This window comes from Brienomyrus brachyistius, unplaced genomic scaffold, assembly GCF_023856365.1.
Source record: "Brienomyrus brachyistius isolate T26 unplaced genomic scaffold, BBRACH_0.4 scaffold33, whole genome shotgun sequence".
NCBI lineage: Eukaryota > Metazoa > Chordata > Actinopteri > Osteoglossiformes > Mormyridae > Brienomyrus > Brienomyrus brachyistius.
In genome coordinates, this window is record NW_026042308.1 from 3,444,868 (window position 1) to 3,468,298 (window position 23,431).

Genomic DNA, 23,431 nt, shown 5'->3' on the forward strand with positions numbered 1-23,431 from the left:
ACCATCTCAGTACCAAATATGACAGAACATTTTAGCACTATGTCTATACATCAGGTAAAAACGCATCAAATCAGGATACAGTTCTGATTGTTTTTTATTTTTAGACTTTCTGATTAGATTAATATAATTTATTAGGTCTAATTTGTGAACAAGGAAAAATAGGTTAGATTTATTGTATTTACATTTATGAATATTAAATTAGTAGTATTAAATTTATCTGTATTGTCGCGCCCGGCTCGTACGACCCTCCTGTGTGCCACGCCCCCTCGTTAACCTCATATGGAACCCCGACGTTATCAGATGTTTCTTCTTGTTTCATTCAGTCCTGTGTATTTAAGTCCACATCAGAGTACGTATCCCCAGTTCCGTCATTGACGTCGTGCTCCGCCTCGTCTGTTTGTTCTACCTAATACGCCGGAGTTCCGTATTCTCCGCTCCCTGCTCGCCCGACGGCGATCGTGACATGTATTCTTCCAGTCACAAAAACCCGCAAAAACATCTTTACAAGAAAACTGAAAATTATGACATACATTTGTTTGTATCATGTTAAGCATATCAGAGTAGAATTTTTCAGAAAAAGGGCAAGACCAAAATAAACGAACATTAGTTTTGCAGTCACATTCACAGAAAGAACAGCTGGTGTCAATCTCTCTCATCCTTTTAGATTGAAAATATTTGGACGGATAAACTTTATGTGACAATTTAAAGGTGACTTCTACATTACTTGTTAATAAAAACTTACATGGTAAAGTCCACACATTTTTCCAAGGTATATTATCCACTATGCCATTCCAGTATGAAACAACATATGGAACGAAGGTGTAGTTTTGGGTAAAGAATGTCCTGATTTTTTAACTATTATTTCTTGAAAAGCATGTATAGAAAAACACACCTTACCAACAGCAGATTCAACAGGATCCATAGATGGAACAAAATTCTTCAACAACATAACTACTCCATCAGGGATTGTATCAAAAACAATGGCAAACTTTAGCGCTTATTGGGATTTCAAAAACTGACAGAAACTCTGAATAGCTATAAAGCTGCCCAGCTCTGCTAAATAGTTGACTTATTAAAAGTACACAGCAAATGTGCCAGTGTTAAATTAACACTGCATGGTGTCTATATAGGTTCACACCATACCAGGAGCTGCACAGAAAAGGGCATCACAACTGTCCTAACACCTTTCCACATATGCTAAACATTCAAGAGCAGGACTGGCAATCAAATACACCCCCACCCCATTAAAACATATACCACTCTGGAAACGTGTGCTGTCGGTTTCCAAGAGATTTTTGCTGACTTCACACCAACATACTATAAACCCACCAGCACCACAGCTCTCTAACCTTCAGGATCAGCCAGAACTGAGCCAGCAAACCTTCAATATAAACCAAGAAACAGCTGTAAGTGTCACGATCCGGTTCGGACGAACAGGCGATCGTGCGGGCGGTTGGCCAAAAATCAGGCAGACGCGGCAGGATCGGGGAGATCGGGGGTTTATTAAGGGAAAGGAACACTGGGAACATGGAAACTACGGGAGACCAACTAACGCACAAGAGTCAAGCAATGACGAACGAGGGTAACAGGCAAGACCAGGATATAAATAGGACATGACTAACTCAAAATAATCGGACACAGCAGGAGACAATTAGGGAATCACACATGGGTAATCAGGGGGCGTGGCACACACGAGGAGCGGACGAGCCGGGCATCACAGAGCCCCCCCCCAAAGGCGCGCTGCACCGGGCGCGCCCCGGAGAAGGCGACGAACGGGACGAGGGAAACAGGACCAGGAACTGAAGAACAAAATCAACGAAGGACGGGAAACAGGACCGAAGAACAAAACACGGCGAGAGACAGGACGTACGACAGGACGTGACAAAGGGCAGGGAACGCAGAGAGACAGACCAGAAAGGGCGGAACAGAGGGAACAGGCGGAACAAAAGGAGTGGGAGTGACGGAAGGGAACGTAGGGAAACGAGGAACGGAGCGGGGCAGAACAAAGGGACCAGGAACAGAGGACGGCGGGACAAAGACAGGAGGGACAAAGGCAGGGGCACAGGGCGAGAAGGAGGGGGTACCAAGGGGAGCCCGAGGGAGCCGAAGCGGGCGACGGGAAGCAGCCGGAGGGGCCGCAGGCGGCCGGGAGGCCGGAGCCGGAGGGGACCCCGGAGGGGCCGAGGAGGCAGGGCGAGGGACCCGCGGAGGGGCCAGGGAGGGAGCAGGAGGGAGCACCGGGGAAGGCGACGAGGGAGCTGGAGGGGCCCACGGCGAAGGCCCGTAGGAGGGGGGAGCTGCAGCAGGCGGCGACGTCCGGGGGAGGGCCGGAGGTAGAGGCCCCGCAGGCAACCGAGGAGCCGCCGTCGGGGAGCCCGCAGGCGACCGACCAGGCTCTGGAGAGGGGAGCGAGGCGGGGCGACGAGGCACTGGAGAGGGACCCGCAGGCGACAGCCGACCCGGAGGGCCAGGACCCGCAGGCGCCAGCCGAGCCAGAGCGCAGGCGAGGGAGGGCGAGCCAGGGGGCAGGGCGGGCGGGACCCCAGCCCTGCGTCTGTGTCCCCTTCCCCTGCGGGACACAGACAGGCCGACCCTAGTTCGGGGTCGATGTCGCCGGGGCGAGGGACAAGGGGTTACGAGTTCTGTCCCCGAGGGGTCCCATTCTAGCTCCTCCACTTCCGAAGAGGGAGGAACCAAGATGGAGTTGTCCGGGACCACCTCGGGGACTAGGACAGGGACTGGAGCTGCTGCAGGCGGAGGGGGCGCCTCTGGAGCTGCTGCAGGCGGAGGGGGCGCCTCTGGAGCTGCTGCAGGCGGAGGGGGCGCCTCTGGAGCTGCTGCAGGCGGAGGGGGGCGCCTCTGGAGCTGCTGCAGGCGGAGGGGGCGCCTCTGGAGCTGCTGCAGCAGGGCGGTCAGGGACAGGAGCGCAGTCAGGGACAGGAGCGCAGTCAGGGACAGGAGCTGCAGGTGGCTGCAGTGGGGGCGCCTGCCCGGGAGCTGCAGCAGGCGGCTGCAGTGGGGGCGCCTGCCCGGGAGCTGCAGCAGGCGGCTGCAGTGGGGGCGCCTGCCCGGGAGCTGCAGCAGGCGGCTGCAGTGGGGGCGCCTGCCCGGGAGCTGCAGCAGGCGGCTGCAGTGGGGGCGCCTGCCCGGGAGCTGTAGGTTGCTGCTGTGGGGGCGCCTTTGCAGGAACTGGAGCGAGGTCAGGAACTGGAGCGCGGTCAGGAACTGGAGCGCGGTCAGGAACTGGAGCGCGGTCAGGAACAGGAGCTGGCTGCAGAGGGGGCGCCTGCCCGGGAGCTGCAGCAGGTGGCTGCAGAGGGGGCGCCTGCCCGGGAGCTGCAGCAGGCGGCTGCAGAGGGGGCGCCTGCCCGGGAGCTGCAGCAGGCGGCTGCAGAGGAGGCTGCGCTGGCTGCGCAGGCGGCTGCGCAGGCGGCAGCGCAGATGGCAGGAACACCCCAGACGTGTGCGCGGGAACTGCAGGCAGACAGGAAGACTCAGGCGAGGGCACAGAAGCTGCAGGTGACGGGAACGCCCCAGACGTGGGCGCGGGAACTGCAGGCAGACAGGACGACTCGACAGCGGGAGCCCTAAGCACAGGCGGGTGCTTAACCGCTGGAGTCGGACGGCCCGTCGGTCGCGCAGGCAGCGGAGGTGGCTGTCCCAGCGCATGAACCGCGGGTACTGGCGACAGCCCCAGCACGGTAGCCGCAGGATCTAGCGGCGGCACCTGTGCAGGTGTCGCGGGCTGAGGAAGCTGCGCCGTCTGCACGGGCAGTAGCGAGGACTGCTCCGGCTGCGCAGGTTGCAGGGGGGCGGGCGCCGCGAGCCGCGCAGGCGGCGGTCGCCTGGAATGCAGAGAGCGTGCCAACTGCTCTCTGCATTCTAACAGAGGCGAGGAGAGCTCCTCAGGGGCTTTTGCCTCTACAGGCGGGACTGGTAAGTCCGCTGAAGGAGAGACGATCCCTGCCTCCCTTGGGAAGCGGGGCACACGCGGGACTGAGTCTCTGACCGCTCGAATCCCTCCCCAATGCTGTAGTCTCTCGGGCCGGTAATTATACCGCTCGAGGGGCGGTGGCTGATCCGGGGACAAGGGCTTGAGGTCCGGGAATTGGACTTGCCTCTCCTCCTCGTCGTCGCTGCAGTCCCAGAACCTGGCCAGAGAACAAGCTCCGAAACGGAGCGGTTCGTCCTCGGGGCTCTGGAGTAGCTCCTCCTTCTCGCTCTCGAAAGGGGTCCACGGGTGGGAGAGCGAGCAGGAACCCAGACTGATGAACTCCTCAGGGGTCCTCTTTCTCCCCTGCTTCCTCTTCTTTTTTCGGTTCGTCATTCTGTCACGATCCGGTTCGGACGAACAGGCGATCGTGCGGGCGGTTGGCCAAAAATCAGGCAGACGCGGCAGGATCGGGGAGATCGGGGGTTTATTAAGGGAAAGGAACACTGGGAACATGGAAACTACGGGAGACCAACTAACGCACAAGAGTCAAGCAATGACGAACGAGGGTAACAGGCAAGACCAGGATATAAATAGGACATGACTAACTCAAAATAATCGGACACAGCAGGAGACAATTAGGGAATCACACATGGGTAATCAGGGGGCGTGGCACACACGAGGAGCGGACGAGCCGGGCATCACAGTAAGGTCCTTCTTGGTCAGAGTCTCTCTCATGATGGTGGGTAAATGTGGGACGGCTCTTCTGGTCCTCATGACTTCTTGTGCGCATATTAAAATGGGGCAGATATGTGGAGGTGGAGACTCAGTGACTTACAGTAACACCCTATGGTGTAAATTGAACACTATTTGAGTTAATAAGGTTTAACACTGTAAAAACAACACGCAAGGCACTCTGTAAAGTGTGAAAGATAACACTGGACCTAAATAAACACCATGCAGTGTTAATGTAACACTGGCACATTTGCTGTGTAGTGAGCGGCATTTAGCAACCAGCATCAAAAATATTTTAGCTGTATTTTGTTAGTTTATTTTAAATAAGTCGCACCCGGTTTATTTAATTACATGTATTAGCTATAGGAACTAGTGCCCGGTATTTACAGTAGTGACATACATTAAAAACATTTTAAAACTTTGGTAGAATAATGCCTTAGTTATTTTAATAAACAAGCTTTTTCAGTAAATGTTTGTTCACACTCATGCGAGCGCACGCACACACAGACACACGCACACACAGACACACGCACACACACACACACAGACACACGCACACACACACACACACGCACAGATAAGATAAGATAAGAAAAAACTTTATTTATCCCGAAGGAAATTCTTTTGTCCTTTACATGCTCAGTGCAACAATAGGAATAAAGGTAAGGTAAAGAAAATAATAGTGCAAATAACTATGAGTAATACTTTGTATTATAACTATATAAATACTCCTAAATACTCATACTCTGTACAAAGTAAAAAAAAAAAAACTGTAACTAAGCTATAACAAATATAAAATAACAGATTATTAGTGCATGTGGTAATGAAAAGTGTCTTAGTGTAGTGCCTTGAATAATTGAGATAGCAGCATGTGATGATGGGATAGAACAAACATTCAATACCAAACAGACGTGTAATATTGCACAATCCAAATAAGGATTAATGACAGATTCTGAAAAAATCACCTACAAAATGAGGAAGAGTTATACAGTCTTATTGCCACAGGTAGAAAGGATTTCCTGTGTCGTTCGGTTCTGCATTTGCAGGCAGTTAGTCTTTTGCTGTGGGAGCTCTGATGACCCATCATGGCTGCATGCATGGGGTGGGAGGGGTTGTCCATGATGCTGAGAAGCTTTTTCAGCATTCTCCTCTCAGACACCTCCGCCAGGTTCTCCAGTCTGACCCCCAGGACACAGGCACAGACACACATGCACACACACAGACACACACAGACACACAGGCACAGACACACACACACGCACACACACAGACACACACATACAGACACACACGCACACACACAGGCACAGACACACACACACAGACACACACACACAGACACACACACACACAGACACACACACAGACACACACACACACAGACGCACACACAGACACACACACAGACACACACGCACACACACAGACACACACACACACACACAAAACCCCAGACACGCACACAAGTGCACACCCCAAGGACTGACCTTTAGAGTTTGATAATCAAACTCAATCAAAAATCACCAGGCATATATACAATGTACTGTAGTTAACATTTTTTCTTAATATGTATAAGGATCGTTTTGTTAAAGCAAAAAGAAATGCTGTAGGTGACGTCAGACGCCGGAGACTTGGTGGAAAATCGGAATGAACAGTGAGGACAGCAAGGGGAATTTGGAATCTCTTCAGGAATACATCGACTGGTACTTCGACATTATAGTCATGAAGTAGAACGCAGATGCATCTTCTCCAGCCAAAAGCGAGACGCCGTCCTCCAAAAGAAGTCGCCCGGCAGACTCCCCTGGCACAGTATCGCCGACTGGTAAAGACTTTGCCGACATCCTGGATTCAATCGACAAGCGATTGTCCAGCTTCAACGCGAGGTTGGCTCTGGTCGAGATTCTACATCAGGAATTCAAATCCCTGAGGGAATCTTTGGAGTTCAGCCAGCAGCAGGTGGAAACTCTCTGCTGAAAACGGTTAAGTCTCTAACTGAAAATGTGACCCATCTAAATGAAGAAAATAAAAAACGAAAGAGACTGTCATCGATCTACAGGCCCGTAACATGAGCGATAACCTGGTGTTTTCAGGCATCTCGGAATCTGCCGAAGAGGACGCAGAAGTTACTGTTAAAACCTTTATGAAGACCCACCTGAAAAACATCTGCTTTGAGAGAGTCCATCGGCTGGGAGCCAAGAGGCCTGGTGCACTGAGACCGCATCCTATTGTGGCTAAATTTGGACATTTTAAGCAGAAGGAGCAGGTGAAGAGCCACGGCAGGGAGCTGAAAGGATCGGACTTCGGCGTAAACGACCAGTTCCCCAAAGAGATCCTGGAGCGACGCAGAGTTCTGTTCCCAATCCGAAACCACTCCGACCTCATAGCGCACACAGACACATAGGACACACACACACACAAGCGCGTACACGCTCGCTTATACCTCATTCATTTGCATGTGCAAATGTCAGTTTCACAGTTATAGATCCAGAGGGTAGATTTATAATCATTAAATTATCTATACTTAACAAAAAGTTGTATATTGTTAGTATATGTATATAGTACAGTATATGGTACAAATGTTGATAACCCCTCATTCTTCCACGTTTTCTTTACCGCACTCTCTGAACACCTAGATTGCGCACTTGTTCTGGGGGGCGACCTCAACTTTGGACTAGATAAAGAAATGGACAGGCTCAGTACAGCTGCTCAGCGCAATTGGGAATCCACAAATATAGTTAAACAGTACATGAGCGACTACGGACTTTGCGATGCATGGCGTTCTCTTCACCCCACCCCTAGGGAATATACTTTCTTCTCACATGTCCATCACTCTTACTCTCGTCTGGATTATTTCCTAGTCAGTAGCTCACTGCTGAGTGACATTTCAGACACAGAGATACACCCTATAGCTGTCAGCCATCATGATCCTGTTTCTTTAACCCTAATAAATAGGAAGGCCATTCCACCAAGTAGAAACTGGAGATTTAATACATCATTGCTTAAAGATGGAGACTTTATTAACTATTTTAAAAAAGAGTGGGCTTTATATTTAGACTATAATGACCTGCCTGGAACATCAGCATCTGTTCTCTGGGAAGCAGGCAAAGCTGTGATGAGAGGTAAAATAATCTCATTCTCATCACATAAAAAGAAAAAAGAAAACAAGTGTATCCAGGAATTAGAAGAAACCATCAAATCCTTAGAAGAAGCCTGTGTATCATCCCAGGAACAGGAAATGCTGAATAAAATACGTAAAGCAAAACTAGAATTAAATGAAATTATTAATAAAAAAACTCAATTCTTAGCACAAAGGCTTCGCTGACAAAATTATGAACATGGTAACAAATCAGGTAAATTTTTAGCTAATCAGTTAAAAATAAATAAGAAAAAACAGCTATATGTGCTGTTAAAGACTCAACTGGGGATACAGTATATGATCCTGACAGAATAAGCAACACTTTCAGGGACTTTTACAAATCTTTATATTCACCACAGATAAACCCATCTAAAGACGAAATTGATCAGTTTCTTGATAGTATAACCCTTCCGAAATTATCAGACAATCAAGCGATGGCACTGGACTCTCCGCTGACTCCAGATGAACTCCAGGAAGCCCTGAACGGTATGCCCAATAAAAAGGTGCCAGGTCCAGATGGATTTCCAGCAGAATTCTATAAAGAATTCTGGACAATTCTGGCACCAACATTATACAGAATGTTGCAAGAAACCAGGGAAAATGGTAGGCTACCACCAAATATGAATTCGCTAACATTAGTCTCTTGCTAAAACCAGGCAAAGACCCTACATTGCCTACCAGCTATCGTCCAATATCCCTTATTAACGTTGACCTTAAAATAATCTGCAAAGCTCTCTCAAAAAGAATAGAGAAGATAACCCCTCTCATAATTCATCCTGACCAGACTGGTTTCATAAAAGGGAGGCACTCATCAACAAATACACAAAGATTACTTAACCTGATAGACTATTCATGCAATAAAAACCTTCAAATTACAATATTGTCTCTAGATGCAGAAAAAGCATTTGATAGAGTTAACTGGAATTTTTTATTTGCAGCTTTACGCAAATTTGGTTTCGGAAACTCTTTCAAAAACTGGTTAAAAATATTATATAGTTCCCCAACAGCATATGTCAGGACGAATGACCAAACATCCTCCAGTTTCTGTCTCAAGAAGGGCACCAGGCAGGGATGCCCTCTCTCCCCCTCACTATTTGCAATTTTTATTGAACCACTAGCAGCAGCAATTAGACAGGCTATAGTGATCAAAGGCATTAAACGCAGGAATGTAGAACATAAGGTAAGTCTTTATGCGGATGATGTGTTACTTTTTCTCCAGCATTAACAAAGCACTCTCTTTGAGGTAATTATATTAATAAACTCTTTCTCAAGAGTCTCAGATTATTCGATAAATTGGTTAAAATCTACAGTTCTCCAATTAATTGCTCCTTCCAGAATAATTCTCCCACTCCACTGCAGTCTGGAGATATTAAATATTTAGGTATTAACGTTTCACCTAGGCTGGCAGATTTAACTAAACTAAACCATATCCCACTTTTAAAGAAAGTAGAGGATGATCTGGTTAGGTGGAAGTCCCTACCCATATCACTTATGGGAAGGGTCGCCTCAATAAAAATGATGGTTTTGCCAAGAATTAATTATTTATTTGAAATTATCCTGAGCAAACCACCACCTGACTGGTTTAGATCTCTGGACTCCACCATCTCTAAATTCCTCTGGAAAGATAACCCCCCACGTATTAGCTTAAAAACACTGCAAAGGACTAAGGACAAAGGAGGACTAGATCTGCCTAACTTTCACCACTATTTCTTAGCCAACAGGCTCCAAAACATCTCAGGGTGGTTAAAACATACCCTCTTAGATGAGCCTTGGCTAGACGTAGAACAAGCACTATGCAATAATATAAAGATTTCGGATCTACCATTCATTAGCTCAAACATTAAACGACACGAATACTTCAAAAGCATCAGTATCAGCTCTTCTCTGACAGCGTGGTGGGAGTTTCTAAAAGCGACTGAGTCTTCATTAATCCCATGCAAACGTACTCCCATCTGGAACAACCCTGATGTACTACTAAACAATAATATGATAAACTTCCCAGATTGGAGTTGTAAAGGTATTAAATACTTGGAACATATATTCGAAGGAATAGACTTTATTCCCTTTGACATATTAGTTAAACAATATGGGATTAACAAGAATAGATTTTTAGAATATCAAAAAGTTAAATCTATAGTAAAAAAGAAATTAAGGTCTAATCAAATCAAATTACAAATACCACCAAGTGTGGCAGAATTCCTTAATCTCAAAACCCCCAAATTACTGCCTAAAATATACAAGACACTTTCTGAAATGTACCATTCCAGCCTCTCCTTCAGTCATGGGCGACCTAGATCGTGTCACTACAGAGATTAACACAACCCACATGGCTTTCACCGCCTTATGCATTGCTAAGAAGACTGTCCTTATCCATCCATCCATCCATTTTCCAAACCGCTTATCCTACTGGGTTGCGGGGGGTCCGGAGCCTCCACAACCCAGGATGGGGGGCCAGCCCATCGCAGGGCACACTCACACACCATTCACTCACACATGCACACCTACGGGCAATTTAGCAAGTTCAATTAGCCTCAGCATGTTCTTGGACTGTGGGGGGAAACCAGAGTACCCGGAGGAAACCCCACGACGACATGGGGAGAACATGCAAACTCTGCACATGTGACCCAGGAGGAGACTCGAACGCGGGTCCCAGAGGTGTGAGGCAACAGTGCTAACCACTGCACCACCATGCCGCCCCTGACTGTCCTTATGAACTGGAAAAATAAAAATAATCTTAATATCAACCAATATAGAGACAGTTTGTTGAACCATATTAGTCTTGATACAGCTTCTGCCGCCACACTAGATCAATCTCTCTGTGCTCCTTTGATCAGCTCCATCACCTAGTGGGGGTGGGGGGTCACGGTTTTGTCCCACTTTGGTCATTGTCGTTGGCATGGGGGGGCATATTGGCTCGGGGCGTCTGGGGGTTCCCTGGGGGTGGGTTGCTGGGGGGGTTCGGCACTGGGACTGCGGTCCTGGCCTGGGTGGGGCTTTGGTGGCTCTTGGGTGGGGTCCTTCTGGCGGCTGCAGGCGGTGCTGCTGGGGGAGTCTGTGCCGGCGGACGTAGGTTACCAGCCTGGTGGCCGTGCTGCTGCTGGGTAGATCCGGGGCGGGCTTGGGGTTCTGGGGGCGCTCTGCCTCCGGGCCGGGGTTCTGGCTGGGCTGGGGGGGCTTGGGTCCTGGTGGGTGTGTTGCTGGGGTGTGGGTTGGTGCATGCAGGGGGGCATCTGTCCGCAGGGGGTCCCTGCTTTTGGGGTATCCACTCTGCGGGGGGGGGGGGGGGGGAATCCAATAGAGGAGGAGGATGGACTCAACCTGGATGTCTTTCGTCTTATGCAATCTGGGAGTTAACAGACTGTTGGGGCGGGTGTAGTTTTTCCTCTGTGGTGGGTTCTGGTGAGCTGCCCTGGGCCCCGGGGGGCCCGGTGGGGCGCCTTGGGCTCTGTGGGGCCCGGTGGTGCTGCTGCCTTGGGCCCCGGTCTGGATGGGCCTGGGCCCCCCTCCCTGGATGGATTTCGGGGAACGGGGGGTGCCTATGGGGGTCAGCGGGGGAGCTGGCTCCGGGGGGGGGAGGTATTTTGCCCCCCCCCCCATTCCTTTCCTCCCCATCCCTAAATGCTTCCCTCCTCCCGCTCCATCACACCACCACACATGTAGGGCTTTGAGGTGTAGGTGCGTTGCTGGGATGCAGGGTAGGTATTCCTCCTCTGTCCCCTCGCGACCACCTGTACCTCATTCATACACTACAACGTAGACACTCTCATTACTTACTCTCTCATGACACATACATTTAGGGCGTTGGGGATGGGCACACAGAATGGCATCCAGAGGGCGGTCTGTTCATTCAGCCTTACCTCTGGTGCCAGGGCCCACATCTCAATTTTAATCACACATAGACATTGAGGGCTCTGGGGAGAGGCCGAGCTAACACCAGCTGTTGGTCGGCAGGGGGTGGTTAGTGCCATGCCCTTCACCTGTTTTAAAAGCACTTTAGAACAACACACACCAACACCACATCTGAGCGGGCGAAGGAGGGCATGGGGTCTTTTCACACCCCCGTTCCCTGTTCGCCATTTGGGGCTGAGAGGAAGAGCTGGCCGTCTGGTCGGGGTCTGGGCTGGTGGGCTTCTCGGCTGCTGCGGGGTCCGGGGTGATCTTCTGGTCTCCACGCCAGAGGAAAAATAGGGGTCCATATAGAGTATATATGGGGAGTGAGAGTATGTGCACAGCGTTCATTTCTGTGTGTCTAAATGTTGGGTGAATGTGTAAATATTTGTTTATGTGTGCATGAGGGTGGGAACGTATGCTTGTATATGTGTGCGCCTGTTTGTCTATACGCATGTGTCAGATTGGGTCCTAGACTCCACCTGAGAACATCTCGGGCTCTATTCCCCCCCGCCACACTCCCTGCCGGTGGATGGGGCCCCCGGCCGCTGGTGCGTTGGTGGTTCTCGATGTCCGGGGCTGGATGCTCGGGTGGGTGCTGGCTCACCCTCGGCGGTTGCCTGGCGGGGTCCGGCACTCCTGGCTCTGTCGGGCCCTTGCTGGGGGGTGGGGGGGCCCTTGGATCTCTGGGCCCGGGGCCCGGTTTGCCCTGGTGGGGCCGGCCGCCGGCAGAGCCTGCGGGCTCGTCGCCACGGCCCCCTGGGGCTCCTGCACTGTGGCTGCCGGATGGCCTCCCTCCGGAGCTCTCCTCTGCCCTTTTCTGGGTGAGGGGCTGCTATTCTCCCTGCGGTGGTCCCCTGGGGGCTCCCATGCCCTGGGGGGCCTCTGGATGTCTGGGGTCCGGGTTCACACTCAGGTGTACAAACAGGTTCTCACAGACACACTCAGGAGTACAAACAGGTTCTCACAGACACATACAGGTGTACAAACAGGTTCTCACAGTCACATACAGGTGTACAAACAGGTTCTCACAGACACAAACAGGTGTACACACAGGTTCTCACAGACACATACAGGTGTACACACAGGTTCTCACAGACACATACAGGTGTACACACAGGTTCTCACAGACACATACAGGTGTACACACAGGTTCTCACAGACACATACAGGTGTACAAACAGGTTCTCACAGACACACACAGGTGTACACACAGGTTCTCACAGACACATACAGGTGTACACACAGGTTCTCACAGACACATACAGGTGTACACACAGGTTCTCACAGACACATACAGGTGTACACACAGGTTCTCACAGACACATACAGGTGTACACACAGGTTCTCACAGACACATACAGGTGTACAAACAGGTTCTCACAGACACATACAGGTGTACACACAGGTTCTCACAGACACATACAGGTGTACAAACAGGTTCTCACAGACACATACAGGTGTACAAACAGGTACTCACAGACACATACAGGTGTACACACAGGTTCTCACAGACACATACAGGTGTACACACAGGTACTCACAGACACACACAGGTGTACAAACTGGTTCTCACAGACACATACAGGTGTACACACAGGTTCTCACAGACACACACAGGTGTACAAACAGGTTCTCACAGATACATACAGGTGTACAAACAGGTTCTCACAGACACACACAGGTGTACAAACAGGTTCTCACAGACACATACAGGTGTACAAACAGGTTCTCACAGACACACACAGGTGTACACACAGGTTCTCACAGACACATACAGGTGTACAAACAGGTTCTCACAGACACACACAGGTGTACAAACAGGTTCTCACAGACACACACAGGTGTACAAACAGGTTCTCACAGACACACACAGGAGTACACACAGGTTCTCACAGACACATACAGGTGTACACACAGGTTGTCACAGACACACACTGTCTTGTTCTGCTGTTGCTTCTGTTCATTGTGATTCGTACAGATGTTGGTTGTTGTTTTCTCTCATCAGCAGGTATTAAAGCAGATTATCTGTGTTTTTTTTCTCTTTTCTCTCCCTCTATCTCTATCTCCCCTCTTTTCCGTTTTCTTCCTTCTTTCCCTCTCTCTCCCTCTCCTGAGGAAATAAAACTAAATAAATTAATAGAAATAAAGCAGTCCTCCGCAGAGGGGGGAGGGGGAAAAAATCTTTTAACTGAACAAGTAATGTTATATTTTAGAAGATCCATTTTTCAAACTGCTTATCCTACTGGGTCGCGGGTGGTCCAGGGCCTATCCCGGAAGCAATGGGCACGAGGCAGGGAACAACCCAGGATGGGGGGCCAGCCCATCGCAGGGCACACTCACACACCATGCACTCACACATGCACACCTATGGGCAATTTAGCAAGTCCAGTTAGCCTCAGCATGTTTTTGGACTGTGGGGGGAAACCGGAGTACCCAGAGGAAACCCCACGACGACATGGGGAGAACATGCAAACTTTGCACACATGTGTGTGAGGCAACAGTGCTAACCACTGCACCACCATGCCGCCCCCTATTTTAGAACAAATAGACTGTGATATAACAAATCATAATTATGATCCACTAAATGAAAAATAGGCCAGCTATCCCTTTCTATCCAATGATTATTGAATATAATTTCAGTCCTCCGTAAAAATATCTATTATTCCAAAGAGGACTATTGCGAGGAGCGAAATTATGTGATTACAACATTTTATAATATTGTGACACCTGTTTATGATAATTAAATAATTGAATAGGTAGTATGATAAACTCAAAATCACAAATTAAAGAAACTGAGATCACACTTTGCTTGAGGGGACACAGATACTTAGTAGTAACACCGTTACCACTGAAGTACAAATCATTAACAAATATAGTTGCTACTTGAGGTGAAAGTCATGTTTGTTGACATCAGTATTTCACTTGTGTTATTTGTTACATGTTCCTTCAGTAACTTTCATAGTAGATATAGTTCAATGATATGTTATGTCTTAGGCCTTAAGCAAGAAGAGATTATTTTAAATACTAAGTGTCTTCACCTCATGAGAGCTGCCTGCGGTTGGTTCCACAGACCCTGAAGAGAGATCAGACTTTGGAGAGACGAACAGCAGAGTAAGGAGGGGGATGAAGGGATTCGAAGCTGCCCCAACTGGTGCACAAAGACCTGTAGTTATGAAGCAGTCACAGTAGGCCGTACACAATATCTTACACGGTAGTACAAATGTAGGAGTAGTTCTTATGTTAATCATATTAATCATATGTTAACCATGTACAGTATTTACAGTGATTCAATGACTATGTGTCAATCATTAATCAAAGGATAAGCAAATATTTACAGTAATTCAATGTCAATATAATCAATTTCTACAGTCAGACGGCAAACTGTAAGGTGCACACATGATGGGAGAGTTCTACAAGCTAGGAACATGTGAGGACTGGACAGGGCACACACAAGACATGTTGGTTATGGGTAAACATACATGCCACGTTCAGGAAAACAACTGACCATAACAAGAACAATACAAGGGCTATTTACAATTACACAGACACAGAGCTACATACACGAGTGCTCGCAAGGCATGCTGGGATGCACGGATCTCCCTGGTGCTACACTACACTGAATCCTGCCCATATCCCCCACCACGCGATCACGAATATTTTCAGCGGCAAAAAGTACCCATCGGCCATGCCCCCCTGTTTGAGCACCCGTCTGAAAAGCCTGTGAATGATGAAGCCTGCGCACTCATAATAAATGCCACATTTGAAGTGTCACTATTGAATAAATTTACTGTCATTTTGTGGACCATGGTAAAAGAGCACTTCATGCAGTCATAAAAGTGACCCTATCACAACCCTGTCCATCCGACAACACACCAAAACTCAATCTACTGCAGACTCCTCACAAATGGTAACACAAATAAACAGTTAACACTAGAAGCAGCGTGTTGGTTTCACCTACTTATAGTGTGGCTAGGCGGTCATAAGAACACTAAGTCTTTCGATAAGGACACTGACACATAATGACCGCTAGATGGCGCTTTTTGCACCAAAGAAATAGTTTGGTTATAAGATCAGGGTGCGTTTGGCCAATGAGTCATTCGTTTCCATGTTGATAGTTTCTGACTGACTCGACTGAGAAAATCATCTGAAAAAGACTAATTTCATTTTTATTTGATTTGTTTTTAATCTTTACCGTATGTCTTGGATAATGTGAAGGTTTGTTACCATTTGACTTTCCCATTTGACTTTCTTTTGTATTCAGATTCACCCACTTCAGAGAACTTGGATTTGGAAAATTTATGGTCTATAATATATGAAGACTTTGCATTCTATTGCATCTCTATTCTATGAGAAAATTACACAGCACAATAAATCACAACGCTAACCATTTTAAGCACCTGCAAAGGAAAGACTATATGATTATATTCCATAGACATCGATTCATTTGTTTGTTCGTTCATTCTGACAATGTTAAAACGTTAACATTAAAGCATTAAAAGTGTGGAAAGCAAGAAAGTGGCGTGTGGCTGCTCGGTGAGAACAGGATCAAAGATTTCTGTAACTGCGCTGCTTGTGACATTTGCGTAGTGAATTTCCTAACAAGCAGCTGCTTGTGATTAACAACTGATTGTTTTCCATTGAAGACCTCAGAGAAGATGTAAAACATAGTCATTCTTTTTTGGTTTATACTTTCATAAGGTTTTCGGATTTTTAAAACAGTACAGAAGCTAACAGTTGGATAACAGCTTTCCCAGTGCTTGTGAAGTTGATGCCCTTGCAGTGTAGCGTTATACTCATGGATGCAGAAGGTATAATCAAAGCTCAACACCTAGCCTGCTAAATGTGCCCTTGAGAGGTAAAGTGGGCTATCCCACAAAAACAAGGTTTTGAGAAAATGAGCTCCAAAGTTGAATTTTTGTCTAAAAATCAGTGTGCCCATACCCTACAATTGATATATATCATAGGCAGCACAGAGATATGACTTAGATAATAACAACTTATCCAATTGAAAATATTCAATAAAAGGGGGGTAGGGGTCAAAAATGTGGGATAGCCCACTTTACCTCTCAAGGGCACAAATAGCCAAGATGCAACACCCCCTCACAGAGTAACACAGTTCATTGTTAGATGATTTGGCTGAAACTAATTTATATCACGAGTAGCCTACCACCCTCTATTATGAGTCTCAGCTGAAACTAATTCATATCACAAGTAGCTTACCACCCTCTATTATGAGTCTCAGCTGAAACTAATTCATATCACGAGTAGCCTACCACCCTCTATTATGAGTCTCAGCTGAAACTAATTCATATCACGAGTAGCCTACCACCCTCTATTATGAGTCTCAGCTGAAACTAATTCATATCACGAGTAGCCTACCACCATCTATTATGAGTCTCAGCTGAAACTAATTCATATCACGAGTAGCCTACCACCCTCTATTATGATTCTCAGCTGAAACTAATTCATATCACGAGTAGCCTACCACCCTCTATTATAAGTCTCAGCTGAAACTAATTCATATCACGAGTAGCCTACCACCCTCTATTATGAGTCTCAGCTGAAACTAATTCACATCACGAGTAGCCTACCACCCTCTATTATGAGTCTCAGCTGAAACTAATTCATATCACGAGTAGCCTACCACCCTCTATTATGAGTCTCAGCTGAAACTAATTCATATCACGAGTAGCCTACCACCCTCTATTATGAGTCTCAGCTGAAACTAATTCATATCACGAGTAGCCTACCACCCTCTATTATGAGTCTCAGCTGAAACTAATTCACATCACGAGTAGCCTACCACCATCTATTCTGAGTCTCGGCTGAAACTAATTCACATCACGAGTAGCCTACCACCATCTATTATGAGTCTCAGCTGAAACTAATTCATATCACGAGTAGCCTACCACCCTTTATTTTGAGTCTCAGCTGAAACTAATTCATATCACGAGTAGCCTACCACCCTCTATTATGAGTCTCAGCTGAAACTAATTCATATCACGAGTAGCCTACCACCCTCTATTATGAGTCTCAGCTGAAACTAATTCATATCATGAGTAGCCTACCACCCTCTATTATGAGTCTCAGCTGAAACTAATTCACATCACGAGTAGCCTACCACCCTCTATTATGAGTCTCAGCTGAAACTAATTCATATCACGAGTAGCCTACCACCATCTATTATGAGTCTCAGTTGAAACTAATTCATATCACGAGTAGCCTGCTACCCTTTATTATGAGTCTCAGCTGAAACTAATTCCACACATATAATAGAAAAATGCAGGCACAGCTTGTTAATGAATAAATATGCATTGTATTTTGTAAAAACAATGTATGTCGCAATGGATTTTTGTCCAGAAAGCTGTGTGGAAGTGTAAGCTTTTGCAATAAATAGCGTAGGGTCAGCATTTTTACCATTTATTGAAAATGAATCACAGCATGGGGTGGCATGGTGGTGCAGTGGTTAGCATTGTTGCCTCACACTGCTGGGACCCGGGTTCGAGTGTCCGCCTGGGTTACATGTGTGTGGAGTTTGCATGTTCTCCCCATGTCGTTGTGGGGTTTCCTCCGGGTACTCCGGTTTCACCCCACAGTCCGAAAACATGCTGAGGCTAATTGGACTTGCTAAATTGCCCGTAGGAATGCATGTGAGAGTGACTGGTGTGTGAGTGTGCCCTGCGATGGGCTGACCCCCCATCCTGGGTTGTTCCCTGCCTCGTGCCCATTGATTCCGGGATAGGCTCCGGACCCCCCGTGACCCAGTAGGATAAGCGGTTTGGAAAATGGATGGATGGATAGTTTAATATGCTGTTGCAGTTAGATTTCACTTTTTCTAATCATGTAGATGGCAGAATTTTATGTGGTGGAATTTCCTGAGCGGGAAGAAGTAGCAGTGGTGAGCAAACACTGGATGAAGGGGGAGAAGAAGTGTCCGTGGCCAACATTTGTTTCGCCAGACAAAATAGGAAAAGCTGTAACCAATCAGGTAAAACCTGACATTTCTTGGCAGTGTTATGCAGGTGAAATCGCCTATTCAACAGGTAAGTTTTTGGGTCAGTGAATTAACCTTGACCATTTGTTAACACCAATTTGTTAGTATACAGCACCATTATACTGAGGCATATCACCCACTCAGCTCCAAAAAAGTTTTTATATTTCATTCACTGATTGTATTTGTTTTTCTCTGCATATTTTTTATGTAGAAAGTTATGAGAAAGCCAAGAAAAATGCCAAGGCGATAGAAGAGGACTCTTCGTTTTCCAGTGATCCAGAATGACAGCTGCAAAGGGGAGATCGTTGTAGAAGGTACAATAATTTTCCTGCACCATTTCATTGCAATGAATTAAGCGCAGATTTCAGGCTTAGAATTTCTGCATTATACAATCAAATTTTATACTCTCTGCAGTTTATTTAATTAGCATCTGTGTTTTCTGTGTATGTTGTCTAAAGATTGTAATTTTCTATTATGGCTGTGTGATATGTCCAAACTCATGTGACATTTTAGGTCATTTCATGTCTCGTTGATACATATCAGGATATAGCACATTTTCTGTAGGTTCAAAGCGTAGTTTATGTAAAATGATCACAAGGATAGCCTTATGTCTTGTTAACTTTTATTTGTGTAAGTGTATCATTCAAATGTATAAAATAGCTTAAATGTACTACCACTAACTGTGATTTGCAACACAATGCAATAAATAGAATAGAATAGAATAGAAAACTTTATTAATCCCTCGGGTAGATTCCTCTGGGAAATTCGGATTCCAAGAGCACAGCACCGACAGAAGTTACAAAAAATAAAAATAACAACGTGAGCAAATGTTATATATATACATATATATACATATATAGATACAAGAAAAATAAAATACAAAGGGATAAATAGAATAAATAGGAATAAGAGAATACAAGGGAATTGCACATTCCCAGTATTGAACCAAAAAACCAAAAGTATTGCACATTTCCAGTATTGAACTAAAAACCAAAAGTATTGCACAAGAGTATTGCACAGTGAAGTGAAGAGGCACTACAGCTTAGTTGTCCCCCCCTCCTTTGTCCACCTGTTTCCCCTCCCTCTCCCCTCCAGAGAGGAGTTAAACAGCTTGATGGCGTATGGGACAAAGGAGTTTTTAAGTCTGTTGGTTCTTGTCTTTGGGAGAAGCAACCTGTCACTGAACAGACTCCTCTGGTTGTTTATGGCCGTGTGCAGAGGATGCCCAGCATTGTCCATAATGTCCAGCAATTTTTTTAGTGTCCTTTTCTCTGCCACTATCGCCATAGTGTCCAGCTTCATGCCGACCACAGAGCTAGCCTTCCTGATCAGTTTTTCCAGCCTGGATGAGTCCTTCTTTGCTGTGCTGCTCCCCCAACACACCACAGCATAGAAAAGTACTCCAGCAACCACTGACTGGTAAAACATCCTCAGGAGCTTCCTGCAGATGTTAAAAGACCTCAGTCTCCTGAGGAAGTACAGTCGGCTTTGGGCTTTTTTATACAGGTGCTCTGTGTTGCATGACCAGTCCAGTTTGTTGTCCACCCACAGCCCGAGATACTTGTATTTGTTGACCACCTCCACCTCCTCCCCCTCTATCTGAACCGGCAGTGGACCTTCTCTGGACCTCCCGAAGTCCACAACCAGTTCCTTGGTCTTTGAGGTGTTGAGTTGCAGGTGGTTTGTGTGACTCCATGTAACGAAATTCCTCACCAGACTTCTGTACTCCTCTTCCTGATCCTCCCAGATACACCCCATGATGGCTGTGTCGTCTGCAAACTTCTGAATGTGGCATAATTCAGAATTATAGTAGAAGTCAGAGGTGTACAGGGTGAAAAGAAGAGGGGACAGCACAGTTCCCTGTGGTGCTCCTGTGCTGCTGACCACAGTGTCAGACATGATGTCCTTCAGCCTGACGTACTGTGGTCTGTCAGTGAGATAGTTGGAGATCCAAGCTATCAAGCAGGGGTCCACCTGCATCCTGTTCAGTTTTTCCTGGAGCATACAGGGCCGGATGGTATTAAAGGCACTAGAGAAGTCAAGAAACAGGATCCTGACCGTGCCTTTCCCCCCGTCCAGGTGTGAGTGGGCTCTATGTAGGAGGTACAGGATGGCATCCTCCACGCCGACATCCGCCTTGTATGCGAACTGTAGTGGGTCCTGGGCATGTTGTACCTGTGGTCGTAGGAGGTTAAGGAAGAGCCGCTCTAGAGTCTTCATAAGATGTGACGTCAGTGCCACCGGTCGGAAGTCATTCAACTCATTGGGCCGGTTCCTTTTGGGGACTGGTACAATGCAGGATGTCTTCCATAGGGCGGGCACTCTCCCCAGTTGCAGACTGAGATTGAATACTCGTTGTAGCGGCTCCCCAAGTTCAGCAGCACATGCCTTTAGCATCCTAGGACACACCTTGTCTGGGCCTGCTGCCTTTCTGGGGCAAAGCTTCCTCAATTGTTTCCTGACCTGATCCACTGTAATACTGGGAGATGATTGGAAGGGGGGGGGGAAGATGTCCTGCTGTTGAGAGAGGGGTTGTAGGAGGAGGGTGTCATAGTGTCCAGAAGGGGGGGAAGTGAGGGAGGTATGAAAGTGGGGAGAGGGCTCTGTAGTAAAGATGAGGGTGGGGGGGTTGTGGGCTGGTCAAACCTATTGAAGAAGTTGTTAAATTCGTTTGCCTTCTCCACCGTCCCCCCCACTAAGCTGTTCTTGATGTTATAGCCTGTAATGGTTTTCACACCATTCCAGACCTCCCTCATATTGTTCCTCTCCAACTTCTGCTCCACCTTCCTCCTGTAGGTGTCCTTTGCTTCCCTCAGGCAGCGTTTCACCTCCCGCTGTGCTGCTTTCATCTCCTCCTTCACTTTGCTCCTGAAAGCCTTCTTCTTCATGTTGAGGACAGCTTTGACTTCCTGTGTTACCCACGGTTTATTATTAGGATAACACCGTACCGTCTTAGCAGGGGCAACCGTGTCCACACAAAAGTTGAGGTAGTCTGTCAGACAGTGTGTCGCCCCCTCTATGTCCTCACCATGTGGGCTCAGAAGCACATCCCAGTCTGTGGTGTCGTAGCAGTCTCTCAGAGCGTCCTCCTTTTCTGGAGTCCATCTCCTGATGAAGCGTGTTGTGACAGGCTGCCTTTGGACGAGGGGTGTGTATTGTGGCTGTAGGTAAACCAGGTTGTGGTCTGACTTCCCTAACGGGGGGAGGGGGGTGGCTCTGTATGCGTCTCTCACATTTGCATACAGTAAGTCAATTGTCCTGTTGCTCCTTGTGGGGCAATCCACAAACTGGTGAAAAGCAGCCAGAGTAGAGTCCAGTGTGGCATGATTAAAGTCTCCAGATATAATAATGAAAGCCTCTGGGTTTTGTGTCTGCAGTCTTGCTGTAACTGTGTGTATTTTCTCGCAGGCAGCTGCTGCGTCGGCCCTCGGAGGGATGTAAACACACACACAGATCACATGACTAAACTCCCGAGGTAAATAATATGGCCGCAAGCTAACGGCTAGCAGCTCCAGGTCCGGACGGCATACCGAAACTTTAACGGAGACATGTCCAGGGTTGCAGTATCTGTTGTTAATGTAGACAATGAGTCCCCCACCTCTGCTTTTTCCGCTGGCCTGCGTGTCCCTATCGGATCTCACGAATGTGAAACCGCATAGGTCTACGTTAGCCTGTGGCGTTAGCTCGGTTAGCCACGTCTCCGTGAAGATAAACAAACTGCACTCACGATATAGTCGGTGGTTGTTCAAAGCACACAGTTCATCCATTTTGTTATGTAGCGAGTTCACGTTGCCCATTATCACTGTCGGGATTGATGGTTTGAATCGCCTCCGGTGATCCGCTTTCCTCGCTCCAGCCTTGCAGCCTCTGTAGCTCCTCTTTATCTCAGCTGGAATGTTGTGTCGCATGCCGGTCTGTTCCTGTGTTCTTAGCGCCAGCAGCTCCGCTCTCAAATAGATGCAGGAGCTGGTTCCAGAAGTTTTAAAAAGTGCATTATCCATCTTGTATCGCTATATCCAAGAGATAAAAGTAAAGTAACTAGAGAAAGTGAAATAAAGTTTAAAAGCCTAGTCTAAAAAAAGTTAAAGGTTAAGAAAAGGTGCGGTGTTGCAGAGCTACTTGGAAAGGCTGCCGTCACTCCAGCGCCATCTTGACAAAGATGACATAAATGACAGAATATTTAATAAAACAGTTAGCCTTTTTCTGTCGTCACATAATATACACCTTCATTTTGGACAGCCCTATTTATGATTATATTATGCACTAGGGTGGCCCTTATAAATGGAAAAAAGGCTAAAGAATAACAACGGACGTCGGACTGAATCGCAGACAGCAGACGAAGAAGGCTTCACAGAGACATTCTGTGATTTATTTGACATTGCTCACCAGATGCATTGTCATTAATTACTGCTGAAGAAGACAAAGCCTTTCTGCTTGCACAACGTGAACAAGGCCGAAAGGGTGTCATGGCAGCCATGGATGCATCGTCGGTAAAGAAAAAAGCAGAACTGATCATTAACCGGATAAACGCTGTAAGTGGGAAGAAAAACAGGTAGCGGAACTAGATTTGTTGAACCAAAGTATTGCGCTCTCCTCAAGTCACTCTGAATCTTTTTGGCCAATTTCTGCATTATAGAATCAGAATGTATACTCTCTGCAGTTTAATCCATTAGTATCTGTGGTTTGTGTGTATGTTGTCTAAAGATTGTAATTTTCTATTATGGCTGTGTGATATGTCCAAACT

General features: G+C 47.2%; 1 protein-coding gene and 1 long non-coding RNA gene across 2 annotated transcripts; one reads left to right on the forward strand and one right to left on the reverse strand.

Moving 5' to 3' along the window:
• Positions 1 to 2,306: 2,306 nt before the first annotated feature.
• On the reverse strand, positions 2,307 to 4,636 carry LOC125721421 (uncharacterized). The gene has a single exon (XM_048997325.1). The coding sequence runs from the start codon at positions 4,445 to 4,447 to the stop codon at positions 2,594 to 2,596; it is 1,854 nt and encodes a 617-aa protein (XP_048853282.1). The 5' UTR covers positions 4,448 to 4,636; the 3' UTR covers positions 2,307 to 2,593.
• An 8,095-nt stretch (positions 4,637 to 12,731) lies between these two features.
• On the forward strand, positions 12,732 to 13,552 carry LOC125721445 (uncharacterized). The gene is made up of 3 exons (XR_007385744.1): positions 12,732 to 13,246; positions 13,375 to 13,418; positions 13,451 to 13,552. It is a non-coding gene; the product is annotated as an uncharacterized LOC125721445 (long non-coding RNA).
• The last annotated feature ends 9,879 nt before the right edge of the window (positions 13,553 to 23,431 follow it).

What these genes read in the sequence shown, in the direction of transcription:
- LOC125721421 (XM_048997325.1), bottom strand. Translation starts at nt 4,447, where the DNA reads ATGTTCCCAGTGTTCCTTTCCCTTAATAAACCCCCGATCTCCCCGATC.